A 25,231-nucleotide genomic window follows, 5' to 3' on the forward strand; every position below is an offset into this window, starting at 1 on the left:
TAACTATACGGACCTTTGTTGGCAAGGTGATGTCTCAACTACTCAGCTTCAAAAAACAACAACACCATACGCTAAGGGACTCTTACTCTTCCCGCAGAGTCAGCACCCAGTCTGCTCCTTTGAAAGATTCGTAAAAATCGGGAGGGAATGGGCCTTGTATTCAAAGGGGAGGGAAACTGGGTCGGGGGGATTTCGGTCCAACTTAGCCATAGCAGAAATTTAATCGGCTGCGGTTTTTCTCTCTCTGCTGCTGCTGCTGTGTGTGTGTTTGGGAGGGTGTGGAATTTTGCATTTCACTGGAAACTCCCGCCTGCAGGCAGACATAACAAAACCGCCCTCCCAGAGTTTGGTCTGAACTCGAGGATTTGATGAGACACACACTCACGCGGCAAAGGCAAGCTATCTTTTATTGCATTTGCAAATCCCCTCCCTCTGTCTCCAAAAGGCTTGGCTGCTTTCGAAACATCTGGCACCGAAGCTTTCTTGGGAAACCGGGATGTGGAAATGACCTAATGCAGAGGGTTAGGAAGAATGCACCCGTTGGCCTTGGTTTTGCGGATTCTTGCGCTCGGATCCTGCCTGCGGGGTTTTTCCCCTTGCTCTTACGGAACCTCCAGGTACAGTTGCAGTCTGTCTGCACTCCAAGGTTCTCAGGGGTATTTGGCCAGGGTGCTGGGCCCCTGATCCAGTTATGCAATGGAACAAAAAGCAACTGCACAACGTGTTTCCAAAACAACAACAACAACTTCTACAACCATACAACCCGCGCGAAGTCTGCAAGTTGGGTCAACTGCTCTAAAGCCGCTCAGCCTGAAATTTGCACAACCGCTAAAAAGGCAATAATAATAATATTATAATAAATTTTATTTATATCCCGCCCTCCCCAGCCAAAGCCGGGCTCAGAGCGGCTAACATCAAATGTATAACACATTAACATAAAATCAGACAATCAATTAAAATACATCATCAGATCAGATCAGGGTCAGAATAAAATTCAATCAGATGGCAACCCGCAGATTAGGGATTTGGGACCTTAAATGCTCACCAGGCCCAACTGTTTGTGCTGAACTTATATGGGCCTGTGAGAAAAATTGGGAGGCCACTTTCATGCAAGTTCTTATGAAAGGGGAGAGGGAGTCAGGCTGTGCCCTGACCAAAGGCCTGGTGGAACAGCTCTGTCTTGCAGGCCCTGCAAAAAGATGTCAAGTCCCGCAGGGCCCTAGTCTCTTGGGACAGAGCCTTCCACCAGATCGGGGCGACAGCCGAAAAAGCCCTGGCTCTGGTTGAGGCCAGCCTAACCTCTCTGTGGCCTGGGATCTTCAAGATGTTTTTATTTGCAGACCGTAAGTTCCTCTGTGGGACATACCAGGAGAGGCGGTCCCGTAGGTACGAGGGTCCTAGGCCGTATAGGGCTTTAAAGGTTAAAACCAGCACCTTAAACCTGATCCTGTACTCCACCGGGAGCCAGTGCAGCTGGTATAGCACCGGGTGAATGTGATCTCGCAGCGAAGACCCCATAAGGAGTATTGCTGTGGCATTCTGCACCCACTTGAGTTTCTGGGCCAGCCTCAAGGGCAGCCTCAAAAGAGCTTGTGTGATGTATGGCAGTGGACCTATGAGAGACCAGAGTTCGAATCCCCACTCAGCGGCCGTGAAGCTCACTGGGTGCAGCTTTGGGGGCCCAATCCCTGCCTGTCAGTCTGACCCGCCTTGTAGGGTTGTGGGATTAAATGCGGAGGGAGGGAACTATGCAAGACATCTGGAGCTCCTTGAGAGGGGGAGGAAGGAATGCAAGTTCACAAATGAGCAAGGTTTGAAATGCACAAACAGGTTTGCAGGGCAGAAATGTCTTCACTTTAATGCTGGCACAGAGCAGGGACCAATCAAATCCTCCTTTGGGGAGTTTCCCAATTGGGACGGGGCCATCGCTGAAAAGTCCCTGTTCTCACGCCAACCAGTGCCAGCCATATCTCTCTGTCGGTGGCAGAACGGGAAGCAGGGCATAGGAAGATAGCTGCTAAATGTGGCACAGGGCAGGCAAGCAGGTCTCTGCGGAAACATGGCCTGGAGGGTAGGACTCGAACCCATGGCTTCAGGTTGCAGGAAAGGTAAAGGTAAAAGGTAAAGGTACCCCTGCCCGTACGGGCCAGTCTTGACAGACTCTGGGGTTGTGCGCCCATCTCACTTAAGAGGCCAGGGGCCAGCGCTGTCCGGAGACACTTCTGGGTCACGTGGCCAGCGTGACATCGCTGCTCTGGCGAGCCAGAGCCGCACACGGAAACGCCGTTTACCTTCCCGCTGGTAAGCGGTCCCTATTTATCTACTTGCACCCGGAGGTGCTTTCGAGCTGCTAGGTTGGCAGGCGCTGGGACCGAGCAGCGGGAGCGCACCCCGCCGCAGGGATTCGAACCGCCGACCTTTCGATCGGCAAGCCCTAGGCGCTGAGGCTTTAACCCACAGCGCCACCTGCGTCCCTGCAGGAAAGGTACTTCCGACTAAACAGCAGGAAGAACTTGCTGAGAGAGCTGTTCGGCAGTGGAACGGACTCCCATGAGGGTCCCTTCCAATTCTACAATTCTATGCTTCTATGATCTGGATCTGAGTCTAGCTGAATATGCTGATGTTGCAGCCCCATTGCAGAGAACTCTGACCCATCCTATTTGGGTCCCCACTTTTTTTTTTTTTGCCCTTTAGTTGGCTTCTAAGCATGCAAATGAAGGGACGCAGGTGGCACTGTGGGTTAAACCACAGAGCCTAGGACTTGCCTATCAGAAGGTCGGCAGTTCGAATCCCCGCAATGACAGGGTGAGCTCCCGTGGCTCGGTCTCAGCTCCTGCCAACCTAGCAGTTTGAAAGCACGCCAAAGTGCAAATAGATAAATAGGTACCACTCCGGCCCGAAGGTAAACGGCGTTTCCGTGCGCTGCTCTGGTTCGCCAGAAGCGGCTTAGTCCTGCTGGCCACATGACCCAGAAGCTGTACACCGGCTCCCTCGGCCAATAAATCGAGATGAGCGCCGCAACCCCAGAGTTGGTCACGACTGGACCTAACGGTCAGAGGTACCTTTACCTTTAAGCATGCAAATAGACAGGGGGGAGACTGGATATTTGTGTCAAGGCAAAATCAGGGACCAAAGACATTTGGTGAAAAGTACATTTTCGTGAAGTTGAGGCTCCAAGACTTTGGCCACCTCATGAGAAGAGAAGACTCCCTGGAAAAGACCCTGGTGTTGGGAAAGATGGAGGGCACAAGAAGAGGGGGACGACGGAGGACGAGATGGTTGGACAGTGTTCTCGAAGCGACCAGCATGAGTTTGACCAAACTGTGGGAGGCAGTGGAAGACAGGAGTGCCTGGCATGCTCTGGTCCAGGGGGTCACAAAGAAGCGGACACAACTAAACAACAACAGCATCATTTGGGGAAGGGGTCAGTTTGCAAATTATCCAATGCCACAGATTCCCTAAACCAGGGGTGCCCAAACCAGGGCCAGATTTGATGAAGTGAACATGCATGAGGGCCAACCAAAGTTGCTGAGCTTTTTTTAAAGGATTTTACCCCAAACATATACAACCACGGGGGCCAAAATAAATTGACCAGCGGGCCCGCGAAACGGGCTTTAGACATGGCTGCCCTAAACGGAGCCTGCGCTTACACCGTTCCGTTCAAAGCACAAAACGGACTGTGGTGGTTCGCCCCACGTGCGGAGCTACAACTCCCATCACCACGAAACTACAGTTCCTGGAAGTCTCTGGAAGGAGCTGGGTTGTTGGGAAGTGTTTTAGAACCGTCCAAGCTTCCGGATTGCGAAACCACCACGAGTCGCCACGCTGGAAAGGTATCAAAAACAAATGGGAGGCGGCGGTTTTCTGGTGCGTTCCCAAAACCCCAGACATGAGACGTTTGGAAAGGGAGAGGGAAACAGAAAGAGAGAGGATTCTCTGCGGCGCGCGGGGGACGACGAGTTTGGAGAAGCATTTCCAGGAAGGAAAAATTTGGGACTGAGGAGGTGGGCGGTGGGGGTGCAGGATGCTAATCTTCCCAGTCCAGAAGTTTAGGAGGGAGGGGGAAGAGGAGCGCCGCGCGTCGCCAGCTGCGCCGCCTCTCGCTCCCATCGCGCGCAACGAGAGCGCACAGGCGTGCGCCACGACCCGGGAGGGCGCGTTATTGATGCTTCTCTTAACGATCCGGATTTGGCCGCATTCAGGCTGGCCTGGGGCGCAATACACTCCCCAGACACGTTACTGGCTGCCCTCGACACCGCCTCCCGTGGAGCTATGATTCAGACTGTTACAGACACCCTCACACACTTCACAGAGAGAGAGAGAGAGAGAGAGACGCGGGGAGAGGAGACGGCAGGGGGGTGCTTTTAAAAGGGGGACCAACACCCTCCCGGGAAGGCAGTGCCAAAAAGGACCCCGGATTATTCCCAAGCTAGGTGCCTGCCCTTTGCTGAGACTTCGCTCCTGCTTGGGAGGCACAAGAATCTGAACTTTCCTGGAGGTTCCTAATTTTCCTTTCCCCCTGTGGATTTTTGCGCCTCGCCATGAAATTCTGCCTTCTGCTGCTGAGCGCGCTCTGCGCTGCCGGCAGGGGCTCCTTCTCAGGTAAGCGCATTTTTGGGGAAATGGGGTGCCGGGCTTTAAGCAACACCCCCAGGTTTTAGGAGCCCAAGGAAACCCCGAGGTGGAGTGGTTTCTCAGGCCTCCCCGGGGACAAGGGAACGCGGGTGTTCCCCAAGCCCCCCGATGCTTAGAACGTCGGATGGGATGGGAAAGAGGGCGTCTGAGCGTGTGCAGAGTGCGGGATTCAAGCAGGATCCCTGAACTAGTTTTAAAACTTTCGGGAGTCAGTCCCAACCCAGTTCTGACTCCCTAGAATGGATGTGGGTGCGCCGAATTATTATTATTATTAGTAGTAGTAGTAGTAGAAGAAGTAGTAGTATAATACTGCGCTATTTGATGATGATGATGATAATAATAATAATAATAATAATAATAATAATAATAATAATTTATACCCTGCCCATCTGGCTGGACTTCCCCAGCCACTCTGGGTGGCTTCCAACAAAATATTAAAATACAATAACGCATCAAACATTAAAAGCTTCCCTAAAATTACAATATCAAAAACACATAAAATTAATCAATTACCAGCTTTTAGGGGATTGCAAAAGGAGACTGTGATAATTTTTAAGGTGATAAGTCAAGGGATATGTTTTTAGTTGCGGGGGGGGGGGGAGTGAAACTTATTTTAGTTCTGGTATGGTTACTGTTAAGAGGGTTTGAAAAGGAGAGGATAAAATATGCCCTCCATCCATTTTAAATTGTTTTAAAAGCAAGAGGGGGTTAGGAATTAAAGGGTGGTTTTTAATGATGCCCCCCCCCCGAGTTCTTGATTGTAAAAAAAAAAATCAATAAATTATCAATAAGAAAAACAAATGGCAGTGATTTAAGACTTTCAAAAAGCTGAAATAGACTAAAAACCGAATGAAACTTGCAGTGACTTTCTAAACATCTGGGTCGGCTCGTCTAAACAGAAAATGTGTTCAGCGGGCCGCAGAAAGAGTGTAGCGAATGCGCCTGCCTGGTCTCAAGTGGCAGGGAGTTCCGAAGGTTTTATCTAAAGCGATACAGCTGGGAAGTTTGGAAAAGGAGCAATAGAATTGGAAGAGACCGTTAGGGTTTGCCCACATTTGTGCTGCAAATGCGTAGCCCTCAGCTATCTTTGATGGTGTGCCATAGTGCCTTAGTGATCATGCGCGTGGGTTTCTGCGCATGAGCATTAAAGCGTCTATCTATCTATTATTATTATTATTATTATCATTTTACACGCCAGACAGATCTGAACCCTTGACAAAGACGGTCCAGGAAACTAGCTGCGTTTGTGGTGCCTTTGGCGTGAATTTTCTCCATCGAGATAATTGACGGCAAAATCTATGGTGCAATAATGCCAAGGTTGCGGGTTCGAATTCCATGCACGACACAGCTGTATATTCCAGCGTTGCATGGGATGACTAGATGACTCCAACTCTGTGATTCTGCGACCGCACTTGGAACACTGCGTACGGTTCTGGCCGCCTCTTACCAAAATGGATGTGTTGTAGAGTTGGCAAAGCAAATGTTTTTTGTTTTTGTTGCATTCAAGAGTTGCAGAAACTTAATGCAAAAGCGGGTTTTGGGGGGGCTCCTTTGGGGGGGGGTCAGGAATGCTTGGGCTGTGATTGCATTGCAGAGGAAAAAATATTATGTTATTTTCTAAAAATTATGTATATATTAAATTTCTACACTGCCCTTCATCCGAGGACCGCAAGGCGGCTTACGATATAAAAACACAAAGATATGCAACGTGCTAGCCAGCACAAGTAGTAGCCAGCAACAGTACCCCGCTGCCGCTGTTTGAAAAGCCGTATTTTCATAGAGAGTTGCAAGGGAACCCAAAGGTCATCCAGACCGACCCTCTGCAATGCAGAAATCTTTTGCCCAGTGTGGGGCTCGAAGCCACAAACCTGAGATTAGGAGCCTCGTGTATTTTTGCTGTTGCAAAAAGCCGCCCTGAGATATGCAAATCGAATAAATTAATTAAATGAAGGAGCCCAAAGTCCTGGAAGGATGTAGACTTGGAATTTAGGGTTGCCGACGATGGACCGGAAGGCTCTGAGCAGTTGAATCTGCACCCCGATTTCCCCGTTTGCAAATTATAGGATGTTTTACGCAAAAACATGCCTCCCTTGGTGTTTGGAGAGGGGGGATCCTCGCACGGCGAGACTGGAATCCGAGCTCCCGAACCAGGTGGGGTTTTTGAAAAAGGAGACGCTTCCTTTGAAGTGGGAAAATTAATCTTTCAACAGGGCTTTACCTATCTTCTTCGGGTGTAATTGCACAAGACGTCCCTCTTTGATGGGAAGCGGGGGCCAAGTCAGACAGGCAGACAGACAGACCTGCAGGCCAAATACCTAATTTTATTTTATTCCCTCCACCCCCAGCAAAACGTCTAGAGTTTCAAAGCTCTCTTTGGGGTTGAGAGTTTCCTGCGGCCAAGAGAGGGCTTACTATCCTTGCTATAACAACAACAACAACAACAACAACAATTTATTATTTATTATTTATACCCCGCCCATCTGGCTGGGTTCCCCCAGCCACTCTGGGCGGCTTCCAACAGAACCCTAAAACACAATAACCTATTAAACATTAAAAGCTTCCCTAAACAGGGCTGCCTTCAGGTGTCTTCTAAAAGTCGGGTAGTTGTTTTTCTCTTTGACATCTGGTGGGAGGGCGTTCCACAGGGTGGGCGCCACCACCGAGAAGGCCCTCTGTCATTTGGTTGAATTGCTAGCACATTCTGCTATTGCACCTTTCCTGAATTAAAGGGAGCTAGAACTGGGGAAATAGAAGTCCCCAACGTGAATAAAAATAATAATAATAATAATAATAATTTTATTTATACCCTGCCCTCCCCAGCCAAGGCCGGGCTCAGGGCAGCTAACAAGCAATAATAAAAACAAGTTGAATGAATACAACTTAAAAACAAGATTAAAATACAACATTAAAATATTGAAACATTAAAATATGAAAACGCAGCCTCATTCGATGCGGGTCAAATCCTATCGCAGAATCATAGAATCGAAAGGGTTGGACCCTTGCAATGCAGGAATTTTTTTCTGCCCCGTGTGCGACTCGAACTCACAACCCTGAGATTGGCTCTGCCGACTGAGCTACCCATGTTGGAGGGGGAAGGCAGGGGTTTTTTGGGGGGGGTTAGGCGCAGGGAGGCGATTGCGGTTATACTGGGTGCACTGCACCCAAATACTGGGTGCACTGCAAAGCCACCGGCTATCTTAACATGCCCAGAGGCTCACTTTTCATCCCGTGGCCTTAAACACCTAAGAAACCCCTCTCCGTGGCGGACGGCAACCCAGTCAGATGGGCAGGTAATAATAATAATAATAATAATCTCTGCAAAAAAACCTTCCACCACCACCTGCCAAGGGAGTCCATTTCACCGTCAAACAGCTCTTGCTATCAGAAAGCAATGTTGACGTTGAGTCAGAAGCTCCCTCCTCATAACATGGAGCCACGGGTTCGAGTCCTGCCCTCCAGAGCAGGAGGAAACAAGCTTAGAATCATAGAATCGTAGAGTTGGAAGAGACCACAAGGGCCATCGAGTCCAACCCCCTGCCAAGCAGGAAACACCATCAGAGCACTCCTGACATCTGGTTGTCAAGCCTCTGCTTAAAGACCTCCAAAGAAGGAGACTCCACCACACTCCTTGGCAGCAAATTCCACTGTCAAACAGCTCTTACTGTCAGGAAGTTCTTCCTAATGTTTAGGTGGAATCTTCTTTCTTGTAGTTTGGATCCATTGCTCCGTGTCCGCTTCTCTGGAGCAGCAGAAAACAACCTTTCTCCCTCCTCTATGTGACATCCTTTTATATATTTGAACATGGCTATCATATCACCCCTTAACCTCCTCTTCTCTAGGCTAAACATGCCCAGCTCCCTTAGCCGTTCCTCATAAGGCATCGTTTCCAGGCCTTTGACCATTTTGGTTGCCCTCCTCTGGACACGTTCCAGTTTGTCAGTGTCCTTCTTGAACTGTGGTGCCCAGAACTGGACACAGTACTCCAGGTGAGGTCTGACCAGAGCAGAATACAGTGGCACTATTACTTCCCTTGCTGCCTTTCTCCACGGCACAGCCCTGCAGTTGCTTGAGATTTAAAGGAGTCATAAAACAACAGAATTGTTGAGCTGGAATGTGCCCCCAGGGGTCATCTAGCTAGCCCAACCCTGTCTGTAATTCCGGGACACTTGGAGGAGGGCGCATCGTTGTAGAGGGTTGGGCTGGATGACCTTTGGGTATAAAAATCCCAACTCTTTGATTCTGTGAATCTGCCGAGACCATGGCAGGTTGGCAGACCCAGCCAGGCGTATTCTGCCATCTGCAGAACAATGAGGACCGGCGGCTTCAAAATTAAGAAGCTCTCCAATTAAAGAAGTTCGGGAAGGTGTCCTCGCTGCTAATAGGAATTCTAAGGTCTTACATATATATATAAAATAAATGTTCATAAGCGTACAAGGTAAACACATACATAAGTCTATAAACCACGTGTCTGCAATAGTAAAGGTAAAGGTAAAGGGACCCCTGACCATTAGGTCCAGTTGTGACCAACTCTGGGGTTGCGGCGCTCATCTCACTTTACTGGCCGAGGGAGCCGGCGTACAGCTTCCGGGTCATGTGGCCAGCAGGACTAAGCCGCTTCTGTCAAACCAGAGCAGTGCACGGAAACGCTGTTTACCTTCCCGCCGGAGCGGTACCTATTGATCCACTTGCACTTTGACGTGCTTTCGAATTGCCAGGTTGGCAGGAGCAGGGACCAGGCAACGGGAGCTCACCCCGTCATTGCGGGGATTCGAAACACCGACCTTCTGATTGGCAAGTCCTAGGCTCTGTGGTTTAACCAACAGCGCCACCCGCGTCCCTGTGTCTGCAATAGTACAGAAGAGCAAACCTGAAGCCATTTTGACTCTCCCAAATTGACCTCAAAATTAAGCAGCTCTCCAATTAAAAAGGTTCGGGAAGTTGGCCTCGCTGCTGATTGTTATAGGAATTCTAAGGTCTTATATCTTAAAAAGTAGAGACATCACCTTGCCAACAATGGTCCGTATAGTCAAAGCTCTGGTTTTCCCAGTCGTGATGTATGGAAGTGAGAGCTGGACCATAAAGAAGGCTGATCGCCGAAGAATTTATGCTTTTGAATTCTGGTGCTGGAGGAGACTCTTGAGAGTCCCATGGACTGCAAGAAGATCAAACCTCTCCATTCTGAAGGAAATCAGCCCTGAGTGGTCACTGGAAGGACAGATCCTGAAGCTGAGGCTCCAAGACTTTGGCCACCTCAGGAGAAGAGAAGACTCTGTGGAAAAGACCCTGATGTTGGCAAAGATGGAGGGCACAAGGAGAAGGGGACGACGGAGGACGAGATGGTGGGACAGTGTTCTCGAAGCTACCAGCATGAGTTTGACCAAACTGCGGGAGGCAGTGGAAGACAGGAGGGCCTGGCATGCTCTGGTCCAGGGGGTCACGAAGAGGCGGACACGACTAAATGACTAAACAACATTAAGGTCATATATATATGTATAAAATAAATGTTCATAAACGTACAAGGCAAACACATACATAAGTACACAAACCACGTTCTGCAATAGTACAGGAGAGGAATCCTGAAGCCGTTTTGACACTCCCAAATTGACCTCAAATATTTCTCTGCAAGGAGGAAGGAAATGGGGAAAGCTTTCCAATGGCCTTTGGACTGTAGGGGCTTACATCTCCCTTTGCAAATACAGCCTGGCAAATATCTGTTAAGCTGAGCAAAGTTATCAATAAGCCTAAGAGATTCAGGAACAAAGTGTTATCTCCAAGGAATGGTTAGGCTACCCAGAAAAGGCAATTGATAAGGCATGATCAGGTCTCCTGGCAGACAGGAGAGAAGCAACACACTCTAATTTCTGCTGGGGACCACCTTTTTCTGTGATGTATGTATGATGTTTGGGGGGTGGTCTTGAGTGGGTGGCACTGTGGGTTAAACCACAGAGCCTTGCCGATCAGAAGGTCGGCAGTTCGAATCCCCGTGACAGGGTGAGCTCCCATTGTTCGGTCCCTGCTCCTGCCAACCTAGCCGTTCGAAAGCACGTCAAAGTGCAAGGAGATAAATAGGTACCGCTCCGGCGGGAAGGTAAATGGCGTTTCCGTGCACTGCTCTGGTTCGCCAGAAGCGGCTTAGTCCTGCTGGCCACATGACCCGGATGCTGGACGCCGGCTCCCTCGGCCAGTAAAGCGAGATGAGCGCTGCAACCCCAGAGTCGGCCACAACTGGACCTAATGGTCAGGGGTCCCTTTACCTTTTACCTTGAGCTACAGGGGAGGCAATTTCCAAAGTCTATATAAGAGCTTGCACACCAATGTTCTGGGTTCCTCTCCGCCCTCCCTGCGTGGGGTGAGCAGGAGACCCTGTTGCAACAGATTAAGGCTTACTAGCTGCTTTGCTTCTCAATATTTTCTGGTTGGCCTCTGTTATTTTCTTTGACCGATGGAGAACCTACTTAAGGACTCTATATGGGCTCTTGGATACCCCATAAGGGAAAAAGGAGCAGTTTTTTCTTATAACATTGGCCTGTTATTTTCTCCTACTGATAGGGAACTGTTAACGGAGAAATCTGAGGGCTCCCTTGGACAAAAAACAAGGACACCAGCTAGGAATACCAGAGCAAAACAGCAGCCAGTAGGCTTGGTCTTTATTAAAGGCTGTCGCGACATGACTCCCACCTGCCACCAGGTGAAACAAGATGGAAGCCCCGAACAAAAGAGCCCCAAAACTTTTATTAGCTGCTAATCCCCATGTTACAGCCCCCCAACTACATCACTCATACAACATGAAAGGGGAGGTCTGGTGGCCGTAATCTGAGCATCCTGGACCCTGCCCCATGGTTCCTCTTGCCCTCCACCAAACACCCATCAAGTGGAACAAAAAAGATATTTACATTTCCCTGTTTACCAGACAAGTTCATCACACCCTTTTGTCTCCATCTGGGTTTGTTATTTCTGGAACGGTTACCTGTCTGGCACTCAGGTATCAGGAGGCCAGGGATTGTCACTCAGGCAGAGGGGCTGCTGAGGAGCTGAGCTCACCTGTCTATAGGAATTTCTGAAGTTTTTCCAGTGAGCCAAAACGTAGATACATTTATTCATTTATCAGTGAATTCTTACATTTGGTATCGTGCAGCAAAGGCCCTTTGAATAGACAGGGAGAACCTGCGATGAACTGTTTTGTGGGGACAAATAGCAAAAGTCACAAAAGCGATTGTGCTGGTTTTTTGTAGCGGGCTGCATGTGCGTGATATTTGCCGGAGGGGCAACCCCCCAAAAAAAACCTATACATAAATTCCTGCAACGGAACCTACATAAGGACTCTGTACAGGCTCTTGGAGGGAGAAAGGTTGTTTTCTGCTGCTCCAGAGAAGCGGACACGGAGCAATGGTTCCAAACTACAAGAAAGAAGATTCCACCTAAACATTAGGAAGAACTTCCTGACAGTAAGAGCTGTTTGACAGTGGAATTTGCTGCCCAGGAGTGTGGTGGAGTCTCCTTCTTTGGAGGTCTTGAAGCAGAGGCTTGACAACCAGATGTCAGGAGTGCTCTGATGGTGTTTCCTGCTTGGCAGGGGGTTGGACTCGATGGCCCTTGTGGTCTCTTCCAACTCTTCTATGATTCTATGATTCTTGGATACCCCATAAGGGAAAAAGGAGCAGTTTTTTCTTATGACACTGAGAAAGGGCACCTCTCCTGAACTGAGGAGCCTTGGGGGTGGGATGGGGAAGCTTCCCCCCCCACCCTCTCCCTCCTGAAACGTGGGAGCGTCTGGGGCACCCCAGACAGGAATGGCCCCGGGGGCTTTGCTCTCCAAAAAAATGAACGATTCGTTCACCAGATTAAGGAACAAACAGCCTTTTGAATCGGATGCCAGCTGGCTGGCTGCTTTGCCGCCGGGCAGTCTTGGGTAGTACTTTTTTTCGGGGGGGGGGGGTTAGGTTTGAGGATGCCATGAGCAATGGGGGGGGGGAATCAGAAGTCCCAGACAGACCTCACACGCTCAGGCCAGATCTTTCACTCCAAGAGCCAAACAAAGCACAGTTTGTCTGTCCAGGGGGGTTTTTTTTGGGGGGGTGAGGAAGAGATCAGGCTTGTTGTGGGTGGGGGGCAAGAATGAGGGGGTCTGCCCTCGCCAGCTTGTTTTGAAGGCCTGTGGCGAGCGAGGTCCTGGCAGGGTCATCCACCCCCCTGCAACGTCCGCCCAAGTCAGGATTCGAACACAAGACCCTGAGATTCAGAGTCTAATGCTCTGCACTCGACAACTCCCAGACGGGAATTGCAACCTGTTGTCGCATACCCGAAATTTATTGTTTTATATCGGGGATCAGCAAACTTTTTCAGCAGAGGGCCGGTCCACTGTCCCTCAGACCTTGCGGGGGGCCGGACTGTATTTTGGGGGGGGAATGAACGAATTCCTATGCCCCACAAATAACCCAGAGATGCATTTTAAATAAAAGCACACATTCTACTCATGCAGTGGCGTAGCGTGGGGGGTGCAGGGGGGGCCGGGCGCAACATCTGGGGGGGCGCGCTTGCACTTGAGTGCTAAAATCCACGTGTTAGGGGGCGCAAATTACTTGCCTTGCCCTGGGTGCTGACAACCCACGCTACGCCACTGTACTCATATAAAAACACCAGGCAGGCCCCATAAATAACTCAGAGATGCATTTTAAATAAAGGGACACTCATGTAAAAACACGCTGATTCCCAGACCACCCGTGGGCTGGATGGAGAAGGCGATTGGGCCGGATTCGGCCCCTGGGCCTTAAGTTTTCCTACCCATGTTTTATATCATATCAGCTTATTTTTTTTGCTAGCGTCGAAGTATATCTACGAATAGCCAGTAATTCTTTTTTTATTATTATCATTTGTTCTGTGCAGAAGTGCGCTTAGATTTCGCTTCCCGGCTAGCTCTTCCAACCCTAAACGCCTAACCAAGTTTCTGGCCCTCATTGCCGTGAAATAAAAAGCTGGTTTTAAAAAGGGCCGCAGGAAGCCGCACTGATCCACCTAAGCCTTGTATTGTATTGAATACGGCAGTATTCCCTGCCTGGAGATATTGGAGGTGTTCTGCATGCAGAATAGGAACCCTAAGCACTTAGGGTATTTGGTGATAGAGTGCTCCTGAGAATGGAAGCTCCACGGAAAACTAGCCACTGGGAATAATAGGTACGGATGGGCGAATCCTGCTGATTGCTGGGAAACCACAAAACGCCCTTATGCAAAGTCTCCCAATAGTCAAGGCCGTGAAAGTAGAACTTCTGTAGCCTAGCACAGTCTACCTTTGCTCTAGATCTCCTATGCCCTTTTAAAATGTGGTTTGTTTGTTTTTTCCAGTTGGAGGGGCGGGCTATTGGGTTGTGGTTTTTATTTTTATTAGGTATTTTGTGGTTTTATATGTTGATTTTACTCTGTGAACCGCCCTGAGACCCTTGGGTATAGGGTGGTATATTAATAATAATAATAATAATAATAGTCAGTGCTTTTTTTCTTAAAAAATGTTTAGGGGTACTCTCATTTTGACTCAAGAAAACCACCATTTTATAGTTCACATCGGGGGGAAATAAATACAGTAAATGGACAAAAGTGCAAAGATTCACAAAATCTTTAGGGGCATGTGTACCCCTGTTTCCCCCCCCCCCAAAAAAGCACTGATAATAATAGATATAAACATAAAGAGTTGGTCCGAACAGGCTCCTGGAATAGATGGGCCTGTAACAGCAGCCTCTTCCGATGTTCTTATGAAACCTCCAGGCCCAGGAACAGTCTATCTGGACTCCTAGGTTGTTTTATGGGCACTCGGCCGCTGTGAGGACAGGGTGCTGGTCTAAGCCACGTAAGCTGGCTAGTCATGTGGCGGTGAGTTCCGCGAGCTAACTGAAGTCTTAAGAGCCGATATTCCGTTCTAATGGTCCCTTTTTCCCAAACAGGCGGTATCTGCTGGCTGCAGCAAGGGCGCGAGGCGAAATGCACCATGATTGTCCGGACCGGCGTGAGCTGGGAGGAATGTTGCGCCAACGGGAGCACGGACATGGCCTGGTCGAACGCCTCGCACCCGGACAACAAGATCAGCCTCCTCCGGATCCTGGGGCTCGTGACCTGTCACCCTTGCAAAGGTAGAGGGGCTTTTTTAAAAAAAAAAGAATTGCAAGGGGCCACCACTATGAAGGCGCCGTGGAAGCTGGGAGCCAGCAGTAGGTGGCGCCAGAGCAAAGGGGAAAAAGGCAGGCAGGTGGCCCTCTTCGGCAGAGGGCAGACTACAGCCGCAAACAAAACGTTTCAACTGTCTTTTATTTTCATTTTTGGAATCATTTTCATTTGGTTTTACGAAACAGAAAAATTACGACAAGGCCAGCTGCATAACCGTCTATTGAGATTTTTTCTTCCCATCTTCGACTGCATATTATTTCATAATCCACATATTATAACTCTCCGTATTATCCATTTGCTCTTAAAATCTTGCTAATCTTTTTATCTGTTTTGCAGCGGTCGTTTTTAAGTGTGTTTTAAGCACATTGTACTAATCTGACACTAGGTGGCGGTGGCGAGCTAATGGCAATTCAATTTATATATTTTGAAATGTGTGGTGTTGTTTTAAAAAAAAGCATCTTCACGGTGTGTGTGTGTATGCATAAGGTAAAGGTAAAGGGACCCCTGACCGTTAGGTCCAGTCATGGCCAACTCTGGGGTTGCGGCATTCCTCTCGCTTTATTGGCTGAGGGAGCCGGCGTACAGCTTCCAGGTCATGTGGCCAGCATGACTAAGCCGCTTCTGGCGAATCAGAGCAGCGCACGGAAACGCCGTTCACCTTCCCGCCGGAGTGGTACCTATTTATCTTCTTGCACTTGGACGTGCTTTCGAACTGCTAGGTTGGCAGGAGCAGGGACCGAGCAACGGGAGCTCACCCCGCCATTGTGGGGATTTGAACCGCCGACCTTCTGATCGGCAAGCCCTAGGCTCTGTGGTTTAACCCACAGCGCCACTCATGTCTCTCTCTCTATATGCGTAGTTTCCACCTAAGTCCGGTTGGGCAGTACTGCGTTCGCTCCAATTTATCAGCCTCGATTGCAGCCACCACGAATGCAAGGAGACATATTGGGACAGCAATGTTCTCCATCACTTCCCTAGCTCAGAGATCGCACCCATTCAAGCTGTTGTGTTTTAGGGAGAGTTACGTATGTGGCCCCCCCAAAAGAAGAGAGCGTGCCCCTCGTTCAGAAACAGGCTCTCCAGGCGGAAGGAGCTGCAGGTGGAGAATACCGTATTTTTCGCTCTATAAGACGCACCAGATGCACCTAGTTTTTGGAGGAGGAAAACAAGAAAAAAAATATTCTGAATCTCAAGAAGCCAGAACAGCAAGAGGGATCGCTGCACGGTGAAAGCAGCAATCCCTCTTGCTGTTCTGGCTTCTGGGATAGCTGCGCAGCCTGCATTCGCTCCATAAGACGCACACACATTTCCCCTTACTTTTTAGGAGGGAAAATTTGAATCTTATAGAGCAAAAAATACGGTACTTTCCTTAAACTGCTTTTTGTAGACGGGATCCCTAGGGATCATCTACTCTAACCCCCCAGAGCTACAAACAAAAAGTTGGGGCAGATTTGGGGAGGGTGATGTCCGGAATTTCCTGGACATATATCCGGAATATCGGAAGCCGTGCCAACCCAGTGTCGCTTTTGGTGATCTTCCTTAAATCGTACTTTGTAACTAGCCTTCACTGGCATAAATTAAAACAGGAAAAATTACGAAATGGTACAAAATACGTTGATAATCCAAACGAACATACAGTATATAAAAGACTAAATTAAAGTAAAAGACGGGATAACCACCATGAAATAAATCAGGCAACTTTAGATTTAGGCTTTAAGAATCTCAGGTGTTGCTTAACAATAGTTCAAAAACTATTCCCTGCCCCCTGGAATTGGCCCAAAAAAGCTCAGCAGATTTTCACTGTTTGAAATATGCAGGAATCTTTTGCCTGCTGCAGCACTCGAACCCGTGACCCTTAAATTAAGAAGCTCCTGCTCTGAGCTGTCAGGAGGGGGGAAACCCCCACCCTGAAAAAAACAAACCAATCTCAATAACTTTTGTGTCCGGATTTTCACTGTTTGAAATACGGCAACCCTAGATTTGGTTCTTTGCGCCCTCCTTGTGGGGCAGGACGCTGCCGGGAAAACGGGCGCTGCTTTTCCCCACCCCCAGACTTGCCTTGGGGGGGTGACATTTTCCCAGACAGCCAGAGAAAGCCCACCCACGTCTCAAAGGGGGGGAGGAACTGTGCGTCTCGCCCCTCTCCCATCTCCGCCAGACTTTTAATTTTGCCCTGGGGTGACCCTCCAACATAATGCACCCGTCTGTCTCCTGAGACTCTCCCTCCTTCCCCACAGACACAAGGGGCTCCCCCCCATCCCGGCTGCCTCCCCCAGACAGATCCTTCCCTCTCTCTGACTTGTTGTTTTCATGTCACGGAAGCCGGCAAAGGAACAGGGGCGTCTATTGTGCGAGAAAAAGCTCTCCGTGGAAAGTCTTGGGGAAAAAACTCCCCTCTCCTGCAAAACCCAAGTTTTTGGGCGCATCGTTGCAAACCCCAGTTTTGCAGACCCTCCAACTTGTCCCAGGGGTGTCATGAGGACTGCAATCTTGCGTCGTTTTTAAGAGAAGCGTGGAATTTTAGGGAATCCTTGGGTCATCAAACTAATGCAATGCAGGAATCACAACGGGAAATCCCTGGCTCTTGGACATCTGACCTCTGCTTAAATACCAGACCCTCTAAGTGTCCCTATTTTCCATGGACAGTCCCCGATTCAGAGAAGCTGTCCCGGTTTCTGATCTGACCCCGGAACATCCTGCTTTTCCTTAGGACGTCCCTATTTTCAGGGGAGAAACGTTGGAGGGGATGGAATAGGAGGTCCCTATTTTCAGGGGAGAAACGTTGGAGGGGATGAAATAGGGCGTCCCTATTTTCAGGGGAGAAACGTTGGAGGGGATGGAAGAGGATGTCCCTATTTTCAGGGGAGAAACATTGGAGGGGATGGAATAGCACGTCCCTATTTTCAGGGGAGAAACGTTGGAGGGGATGGAATAGGACGTCCCTATTTTCAGGGGAGAAACGTTGGAGGGGATGGAATAGGAGGTCCCTATTTTCAGGGGAGAAACGTTGGAGGGGATGGAATAGGACGTCCCTATTTTCAGGGGAGAAACGTTGGAGGGGATGGAATAGGACGTCCCTATTTTCAGGGGAGAAACATTGGAGGGGATGGAATAGCACGTCCCTATTTTCAGGGGAGAAACGTTGGAGGGGATGGAATAGGACGTCCCTATTTTCAGGGGAGAAACGTTGGAGGGGATGGAATAGGAGGTCCCTATTTTCAGGGGAGAAACGTTGGAGGGGATGAAATAGGGCGTCCCTATTTTCAGGGGAGAAACGTTGGAGGGGATGGAAGAGGACGTCCCTATTTTCAGGGGAGAAACATTGGAGGGGATGGAATAGCACGTCCCTATTTTCAGGGGAGAAACGTTGGAGGGGATGGAATAGGACGTCCCTATTTTCAGGGGAGAAACGTTGGAGGGGATGGAATAGGAGGTCCCTATTTTCAGGGGAGAAACGTTGGAGGGGATGAAATAGGGCGTCCCTATTTTCAGGGGAGAAACGTTGGAGGGGATGGAAGAGGACGTCCCTATTTTCAGGGGAGAAACATTGGAGGGGATGGAATAGCACGTCCCTATTTTCAGGGGAGAAACGTTGGAGGGGATGGAATAGCACGTCCCTATTTTCAGGGGAGAAACGTTGGAGGGGATGGAATAGGACGTCCCTATTTTCAGGGGAGAAACGTTGGAGGGGATGGAATAGGAGGTCCCTATTTTCAGGGGAGAAACGTTGGAGGGGATGAAATAGGACGTCCCTATTTTCAGGGGAGAAACATTGGAGGGGATGGAATAGGACGTCCCTATTTTCAGGGGAGAAACGTTGGAGGGGATGGAATAGGACATCCCTATTTTCATCAAAGAAACATTGGAGGGGATGGAATAGAATGTCCCTATTTTCAGGGGAGAAACGTTGGAGGGGATGGAGTTATCCGACCCCCGAGCCGCCTGAAGGCAATCCTGTATAGGGAAGGTATTTTAAAAAATGTTTAATGTTTTGTTACATTTTTTATATATGTTGGAAGCTACCCAGAGTGGCTGGGGCGACCCAGTAAGTTGTGTGGGGTATAAATAGTATAATTATCATGCTGGAACGGGACGCCCCTATTGTCATTGGAGAAATGTTGGAGGGTACGATTTTGCTTCTCTCCGTTTCCTTCTGCTTTCTGCAGATTTTAATTTAACTGTTCTGCCATGCTTCGGATGAATAATAATAATAATAACCACCTCTCAATTCCTCCTTCCTCAGAGAGCTGCGAAGGGGTGGACTGCGGTCCGGGAAAGGTCTGCAAAATGAAATATGGACGCCCACACTGTAGCTGCGCCCCAGATTGCACCAACCTCTCCCGGAAACTTCAGGTGTGCGGATCCGATGGCTTCACCTACCGAGACGAATGCGAGCTTCTGACGGCAAAATGCAGGGGACAACCCGACCTGGAAGTCATGTATCAAGGCCGGTGCAAAAGTAAGCTGGTCTCCCCGCTTCAAACTCCCACCATGGGCATCTTCCAAAGTTTGACTAAGAAAAAACACGAGCGCTCTAGAAACTATGGTTTGTTAAACCCAACCGCAAAGGGTCCGGCAGGTTATCGGACAAAACGTGGCTTGCGTGGTGGTGGGGGATGAGTGTTCAGACCCCTGGGCTCTCACTTGTGGGGTGCCTCAGGGTTCTGTCCTCTCCCCCATGCTTTTCAACATTTACATGCAGCGGCTGGGAGAGATCATCAGGGGGTTTGGGCTGGGTGTCCATCAGTATGCGGATGATACCCAGCTCTATCTCTCTTTTAAATCAGAACCAGTGAAGGTCCTGTGTGAGTGTCTGGAGGCGGCTGGAGGATGGATGGCGGCTAACAGATTGAGGTTGAATCCTGACAAGACAGAAGGACTGTTTTTGGGGGACAGGAGGCAGGCAGGTGTGGGGGACTCCCTGGTCCTGAATGGGGTAACTGTGCCCCTGAAGGACCAGGTGCGCAGCCTGGGAGTCATTTTGGACTCACAGCTGTCCATGGAGGCACAGATCAAATCTGTGTCCAGGGCAGCTGTTTACCAGCTCCATCTGGTATGCAGGATGAGACCCTCCCTGCCCGCAGACTGTCTGGCCAGGGTGGTGCATGCTCTGGTTATCTCCCGCTTGGACTACTGCCATGCGCTCTACGTGGGGCTACCTTTGAAGGTGACCCAGAAACTACAACTAATCCAGAATGCGGCCGCCAGACTGGGGACTGGGAGCGGCCGCCGAGACCACATAACACCAGTCTTGAAAGACCTACATTGGCTCCCAGTGCGTTTCCGAGCACAATTCAAAGTGTTGGTGCTGACCTTTAAAGCCCTAAACGACCCAGTATCCCTGAAGGAGCATCTCCACCCCCATCGTCCAGCCCAGACGCTGAGGTCCAGCACCGAGGGCCTTTTGGCGGTTCCCTCATTGCGAGAGGCCAAGCTACAGGGAACCAGGCAGAGGGCCTTCTCGGTGGTGGCGCCCGCCCTGTGGAACGCCCTCCCATCAGATGTCAAAGCGATAAACAACTACCTGACATTCAGAAGACATCTGAAGGCAGCCCTGTTCAGGGAAGTTTTTAATATGTGACATTTTAGTGTACTTTTCATCTTTGTTGTAAGCTGCCCAGAGTGGCTGGGGAAACCCAGCCAGATGGGCGGGGTACAAATAATAAATTATTATTATTATTATTATTATTATTATTGTTACTTGCGCCAACACAGTCGTACCTTGGTTCTCAAATGTAATCCGTTCTGGGAGTCCGATCGATGTCTGAAAATGTTCGAAAACTGGGGCACGACTTACGGTCGGCTGCGGCGGCTTCCAGCGTTCAATCGGAAGGCAAGTCGGATGTTCGGCTTCCGAAAAACGTCCTCAAACCAGAACACTCACTTCCGGGTTTGCGGCGTTCGTTTAAAAGCCTGGGATGGATTAATCCGTTCTGCATTCATTTCTATGGGAAAGCAACGCACCTTGGTTTTGGAACGCTTTGGTTTCGGAACAGACTTCCGGAACGGATTAAGTTTGAGAACCAAGGTACTGCTGTATTGAGTAGAATTTCATGACAGAAAGTGGCGACAGCTCGCCCAAAGTTCCAGCTGATCTTGATCCTTGGACTACTGCAGTGCGCTCTACGTGGGGCTACCTTTGAAGGTGAATGGAAACTACAATTAATCCAGAATGCGGCAGCCAGACTGGGGACTGGGAGCGGCCGCCGAGACCACATAACACCGGTCCTGAAAGACCTACATTGGCTCCCAGTACGTTTCCGAGCACAATTCAAATTGTTGGTGCTGACCTTTAGAGCCCTAAAAGGCCTCGGTCCAGTATGCCTGAAGGAACGTCTCCACCCCCATCGTCCAGCCCGGACACGGAGGTCCAGCTCCAAGGGTCTTCTGGTGGTTCCCTCCCTGCAAGAAGCCAAATTACAGGGAACCAGGCAGAAGGCCTTCTCGGTGGTGGCGCCCGCCTTGTGGAATGCCCTCCCACCAGATGTCAAAGAGAACAACAACTACCAGACTTTTAGAAGACATCTGAAGGCAGCCCTGTTTAGGGAAGCTTTTAACGTTTGATGCGTTATTGTATTTTAATATTTTGTTGGAAGCCGCCCAGAGTGGCTGGGGAAGCCCAGCCAGATGGGCGGTGTATAAATAATAAATCATTATTATTATTATTTCTCTGATATGTGTGTGTGTGTGTCCCCTTGTGCAGAATCATGCTCCACTGTCGTGTGTCCCGGGACCCACACGTGTGTCGTGGACCAGACCGCCAGCGCCCACTGCGTCATGTGCCGGGCCGCCCCTTGCCCGGACCCCACCGACATTGACCACGCGATCTGCGGGAACAACAACGTCACGTACCCCTCCACCTGCCACCTCCGAAGAGCCACTTGCTTCCTGGGGAGATCGATCGGCGTCCGACATTATGGAAGCTGCACAGGTAGGTTTTCCCGTGGGGTCAGGACCCGAGACTCTGTTTGCCAGGGCTCCAGCCCCAGTGTGCCTAGGGTCTCACACCTCGGCGAGTTAGGGGTTTCCCCTGCAGGATGATGATGATGATGATAATAATAATAATAATAATAATAATAATAATAATAATTTATTATTTATACCTCGCCCATCTGGCTGCGTTTCCCCAGCCACTCTGGGCGGCTTCCCACAAAACACTAAACTACAATAACCTATTAAACATTAAAAGCTTCCCTAAACAGGGCTGCCTTCAGATGTCTTCTAAAAGTTTGGTAGTTATTTTTCTCTTTGACATCTGGTGGGAGGGCGTTCCACAGGGTGGGCGCCACCACCGAGAAGGCCCTCTGCCTGGTTCCCTGTAACTTGGCTTCTCGCTGCGAGGGAACTGCCAGAAGGCCCTCGGAGATGGACCCCGGTGTCCGGGCAGAACAATGGAGGTGGAGACGCTCCTTCAGGTATACAGGACCGAGGCTGTTTAAGACTTTAAAGGTCAGCACCAACACTTTGAATTGTGCTCGGAAACGTACTGGGAGCCAGTGTAGGTTATATGGTCTCGGCGGCCGCTCCCAGTCACCAGTCTAGCTGCTGCATTTTGGATTAGTTGTAGTTTCCGGGTCACCTTCAAAGGTAACAGGACCGGTGGTCAGGGATGATGGGATCTGTAGTCCCAAACATCTGGAGGGCCGGAGTTTGCTTATGCCTGGCTGAGGGCCTCATTAGACCTAAATCCGGCCCTGTTTGTGGAATATCTTTGGGAGAAAGAAAAAACTCGGGAGTAAACCTACACAGATCCGGAGTCCCTAAGGCGGTTGGATCGCGCCTTGTCCGCCTCTTTCTGGCCACCAAGCTGTCTTATGCTCTGTTATCCTTTGGACCCCCTAAGCAATTCCACCCATCTGGGAATTGTAGCTATGGGAGGGGCAAACTACAGATCCCATAATTCTGTTGGGTGTTGCGGGAAATATGCCTCCAGATTGTAAGTTCTTTGCGGGCGGAGAGGCCCATGCTGACGGTGCCGTTCTGTGCAAATCCTGAATTTTGCCCTCTCCTGCTTTGATTTCTCCCTTAGCCCCGAACCGATACCCGCTGGACACAGATGAAGCCGAGGAAAACTACGTCTGAACCTTTCTTTGTGATCTATCCGATTCCCAACACGCCTGGGGCATTATCTGTTAACAATGTACAGACCGTATATATCTGATATTTATTAAGACCAAAAGACGACGACAGCCTTATTTATATATATATATATAGACAGATAGATAGATATTTTGGCTGATGTAACCTAAGCATATCTGCCCCAGTTTTCCCTCCTCCTCCTTCTTTTGCCCCCCCCCCACTCTGCAGAATTCTCCTCCAAAAGTGCGGAGGGAGATCTACTCCACATTGTGAGAACGAGGGGGAAGACGGGACTGCAGTTCTTGAGGTCTAGCAGCTTAGCTCAGATCAGTATGGGGTTCTCTGCTCTCTGCTTGCCTCTCGGCGACACCCTATCCCTGCCCTAAAATCCTGCGGGAGGTTTTTCTCTGTGCTGAAAACTCAGGCCCTGCCCCAACTCCTGAAGCTGCGCCGTTTGTTAACATCCCGTCGCTGACTCTTCCCACAAACATTCCGTGACATCACAGCGATCAAGCCAATAGGCACACTTTGGGGCGGGAACTCACCCAGACAAATTACCAGTTTTTAGACTTTAAAAATATATATACTTATATATCTCTCTCTAATTTAAATTCACCACTATGGTCACACCGAGTGCCTCATAAGCTGGGTGTTGTTGTGTTGTTGTTTTTAAAAATGTTCTCTTTCTACATTTTTTAAAAAAGCCTATTTTCTATAAAAACAAGAACAAAAAATACCTTTGTGTCCCGATCTTTTTACATGCTTCTTTTACCTGTCGGATTATGATGATGATGTTTATTAATGATGGGTTGAAATTAAATTTATCCACGGTCCTTCCTCCGAAGATCACCGGGTGGTTTGCAACACAATCTCATTTATAACCAGCCTTTCCTCTAAGTTAAAATAGCAGCAGGCGAATGACAGATTAAAACCCATAGCAACTTTCTAAACATATTTATAAGATGGACAAGCATGTCTAAACAAAAATGTGCCGTTTTTTGACAGGTGCCAGAAAGAGGACTCTGAGGACGCCTGCCTGATATCCAGTGTTAGGTAGTTCCAAAGTTTAGGCTGGCAGGAAAGCAGGCTGGCTCACTGTTTTAGGAATGTATCCAGCTAAATTCTGCTCCGGAGACATTGATACGGATGGAGCTGAGTGAGTCCTAGCCATTAACTTCAGTAGGATTACTCTGAGGAGAAGCTAGCGTTGGCTAGAGCCCTTAGGCCCCATCTGATCCACTCCCCTGTAATTTGGGGTGTGGGTGAAGAAGGAAGGAAGGAAGGAAGGAAGGAAGGAAGGAAGGAAGAAGAGAGAGAGGAAGGAAGGAAGGAAAGAAAGAAAGAAAAGGGAGGGAGGAAGGAAAAGAAAAAGAAGGAAGGAAGGAAGGAAGGAAGGAAGGAAGGAAGGTAGGTAAGAAAAGGAAAGAAGGAAAGGAGGGAGGGAGGGAGGGAGGGAGGGAGGGAAGGAAAGAAGGAAAGGAAAGGAAAGGAAAGGAAAGGAAAGGAAGGAAGGAAGAGAGGAAGGAAGGAAGGGAAGGAAGGAAGGAAGGAAGGAAGGAAGGAAGGAAGGAAGGAAGGAAGGAAAGGAAAGAAGGAAGGAGAGAAAGAAAAGGAAGGAAGGAAAGTAAGATAAGATAAGATAAGAAAGAAAGAAAGAAAAGGAAGGAAGGAAAAGATAGATAGATAGATAGATAGATAGATAGATAGATAGATCCGGTAATCAGCGTGTTTTTATATGAGTAGAATGTGTGCATTATTTAAAATGCATCTCTGGGTTATTTGTGGGGCATAGCTATTCGTTCATCCCCCCCCAATAAAGTCTGGCTCCTCACAAGGTCTGAGAGACGCTGGACCGGCCCCCCGCTGAAAAAGTTTGCTGACCCCTGGTCTAATCCGTTTGCTGGAAACGATACGACTGTGATTTCCAGTTTTGGGCCCGTTTATTTGTATCATAAAACTTACACACCACTCTTGATTGCAAACAAGGAAAACCTCAATGAAACAATAAAACCATCAATTTGAAACATCAGCAGCAACAATCAAAAAATGTTGCAATAAGAGACTAAAAACAGAAACTCTCATCAGCTTTGTAAACATGCGGGCAGGCTTCTCCAAAAAAAATGTTAACGGGTGCCAAAAAGAACACTGCAAAGGATGACATCAATAGATAGGGAGTTCCAAAGGTTTTTTTTTTTTAAATGAGAAGACACTGACTGTTTATAGAAATGCAGCTATTTTGTTCTTGGCATCCGTCTGTCTCGAGAGACAACGTTTCAAAGTTTTTCCGTGAGAGGGTTTCTTAGGTGTTTAAGGGCATGGGGTGACAAGTGGGCCGCTGGGCATGTTAAGATCGCCGGTGGCTTTG

General features: G+C 49.1%; 1 protein-coding gene across 1 annotated transcript; it reads left to right on the forward strand.

Annotated features, from left to right (window-relative positions):
* The first annotated feature begins 4,119 nt into the window (after window positions 1-4,119).
* FSTL3 (follistatin like 3) lies at window positions 4,120-23,531 on the forward strand. Its single transcript, XM_079960935.1, has 5 exons — window positions 4,120-4,602; window positions 14,568-14,753; window positions 19,031-19,246; window positions 21,491-21,718; window positions 22,817-23,531. Exons 1-5 carry the CDS (start codon window positions 4,542-4,544, stop codon window positions 22,867-22,869), a joined length of 744 nt encoding a protein of 247 aa, XP_079817061.1. The 5' UTR covers window positions 4,120-4,541; the 3' UTR covers window positions 22,870-23,531.
* The last annotated feature ends 1,700 nt before the right edge of the window (window positions 23,532-25,231 follow it).

Source organism: Podarcis cretensis, assembly GCF_951804945.1.
Source record: "Podarcis cretensis genome assembly, chromosome: 18".
NCBI lineage: Eukaryota > Metazoa > Chordata > Lepidosauria > Squamata > Lacertidae > Podarcis > Podarcis cretensis.

Bases quoted from the DNA above. Each gene is read 5' to 3' on its own strand.
- FSTL3 (XM_079960935.1), top strand. From the start codon at position 4,542: ATGAAATTCTGCCTTCTGCTGCTGAGCGCGCTCTGCGCTGCCGGCAGG. The intron at 4,603-14,567 runs GTAAGCGCATTT...TTTCCCAAACAG, and splicing joins CGGCAGGGGCTCCTTCTCAG to GCGGTATCTGCTGGCTGCAG. The intron at 21,719-22,816 runs GTAGGTTTTCCC...TTTCTCCCTTAG, and splicing joins ACATTATGGAAGCTGCACAG to CCCCGAACCGATACCCGCTG.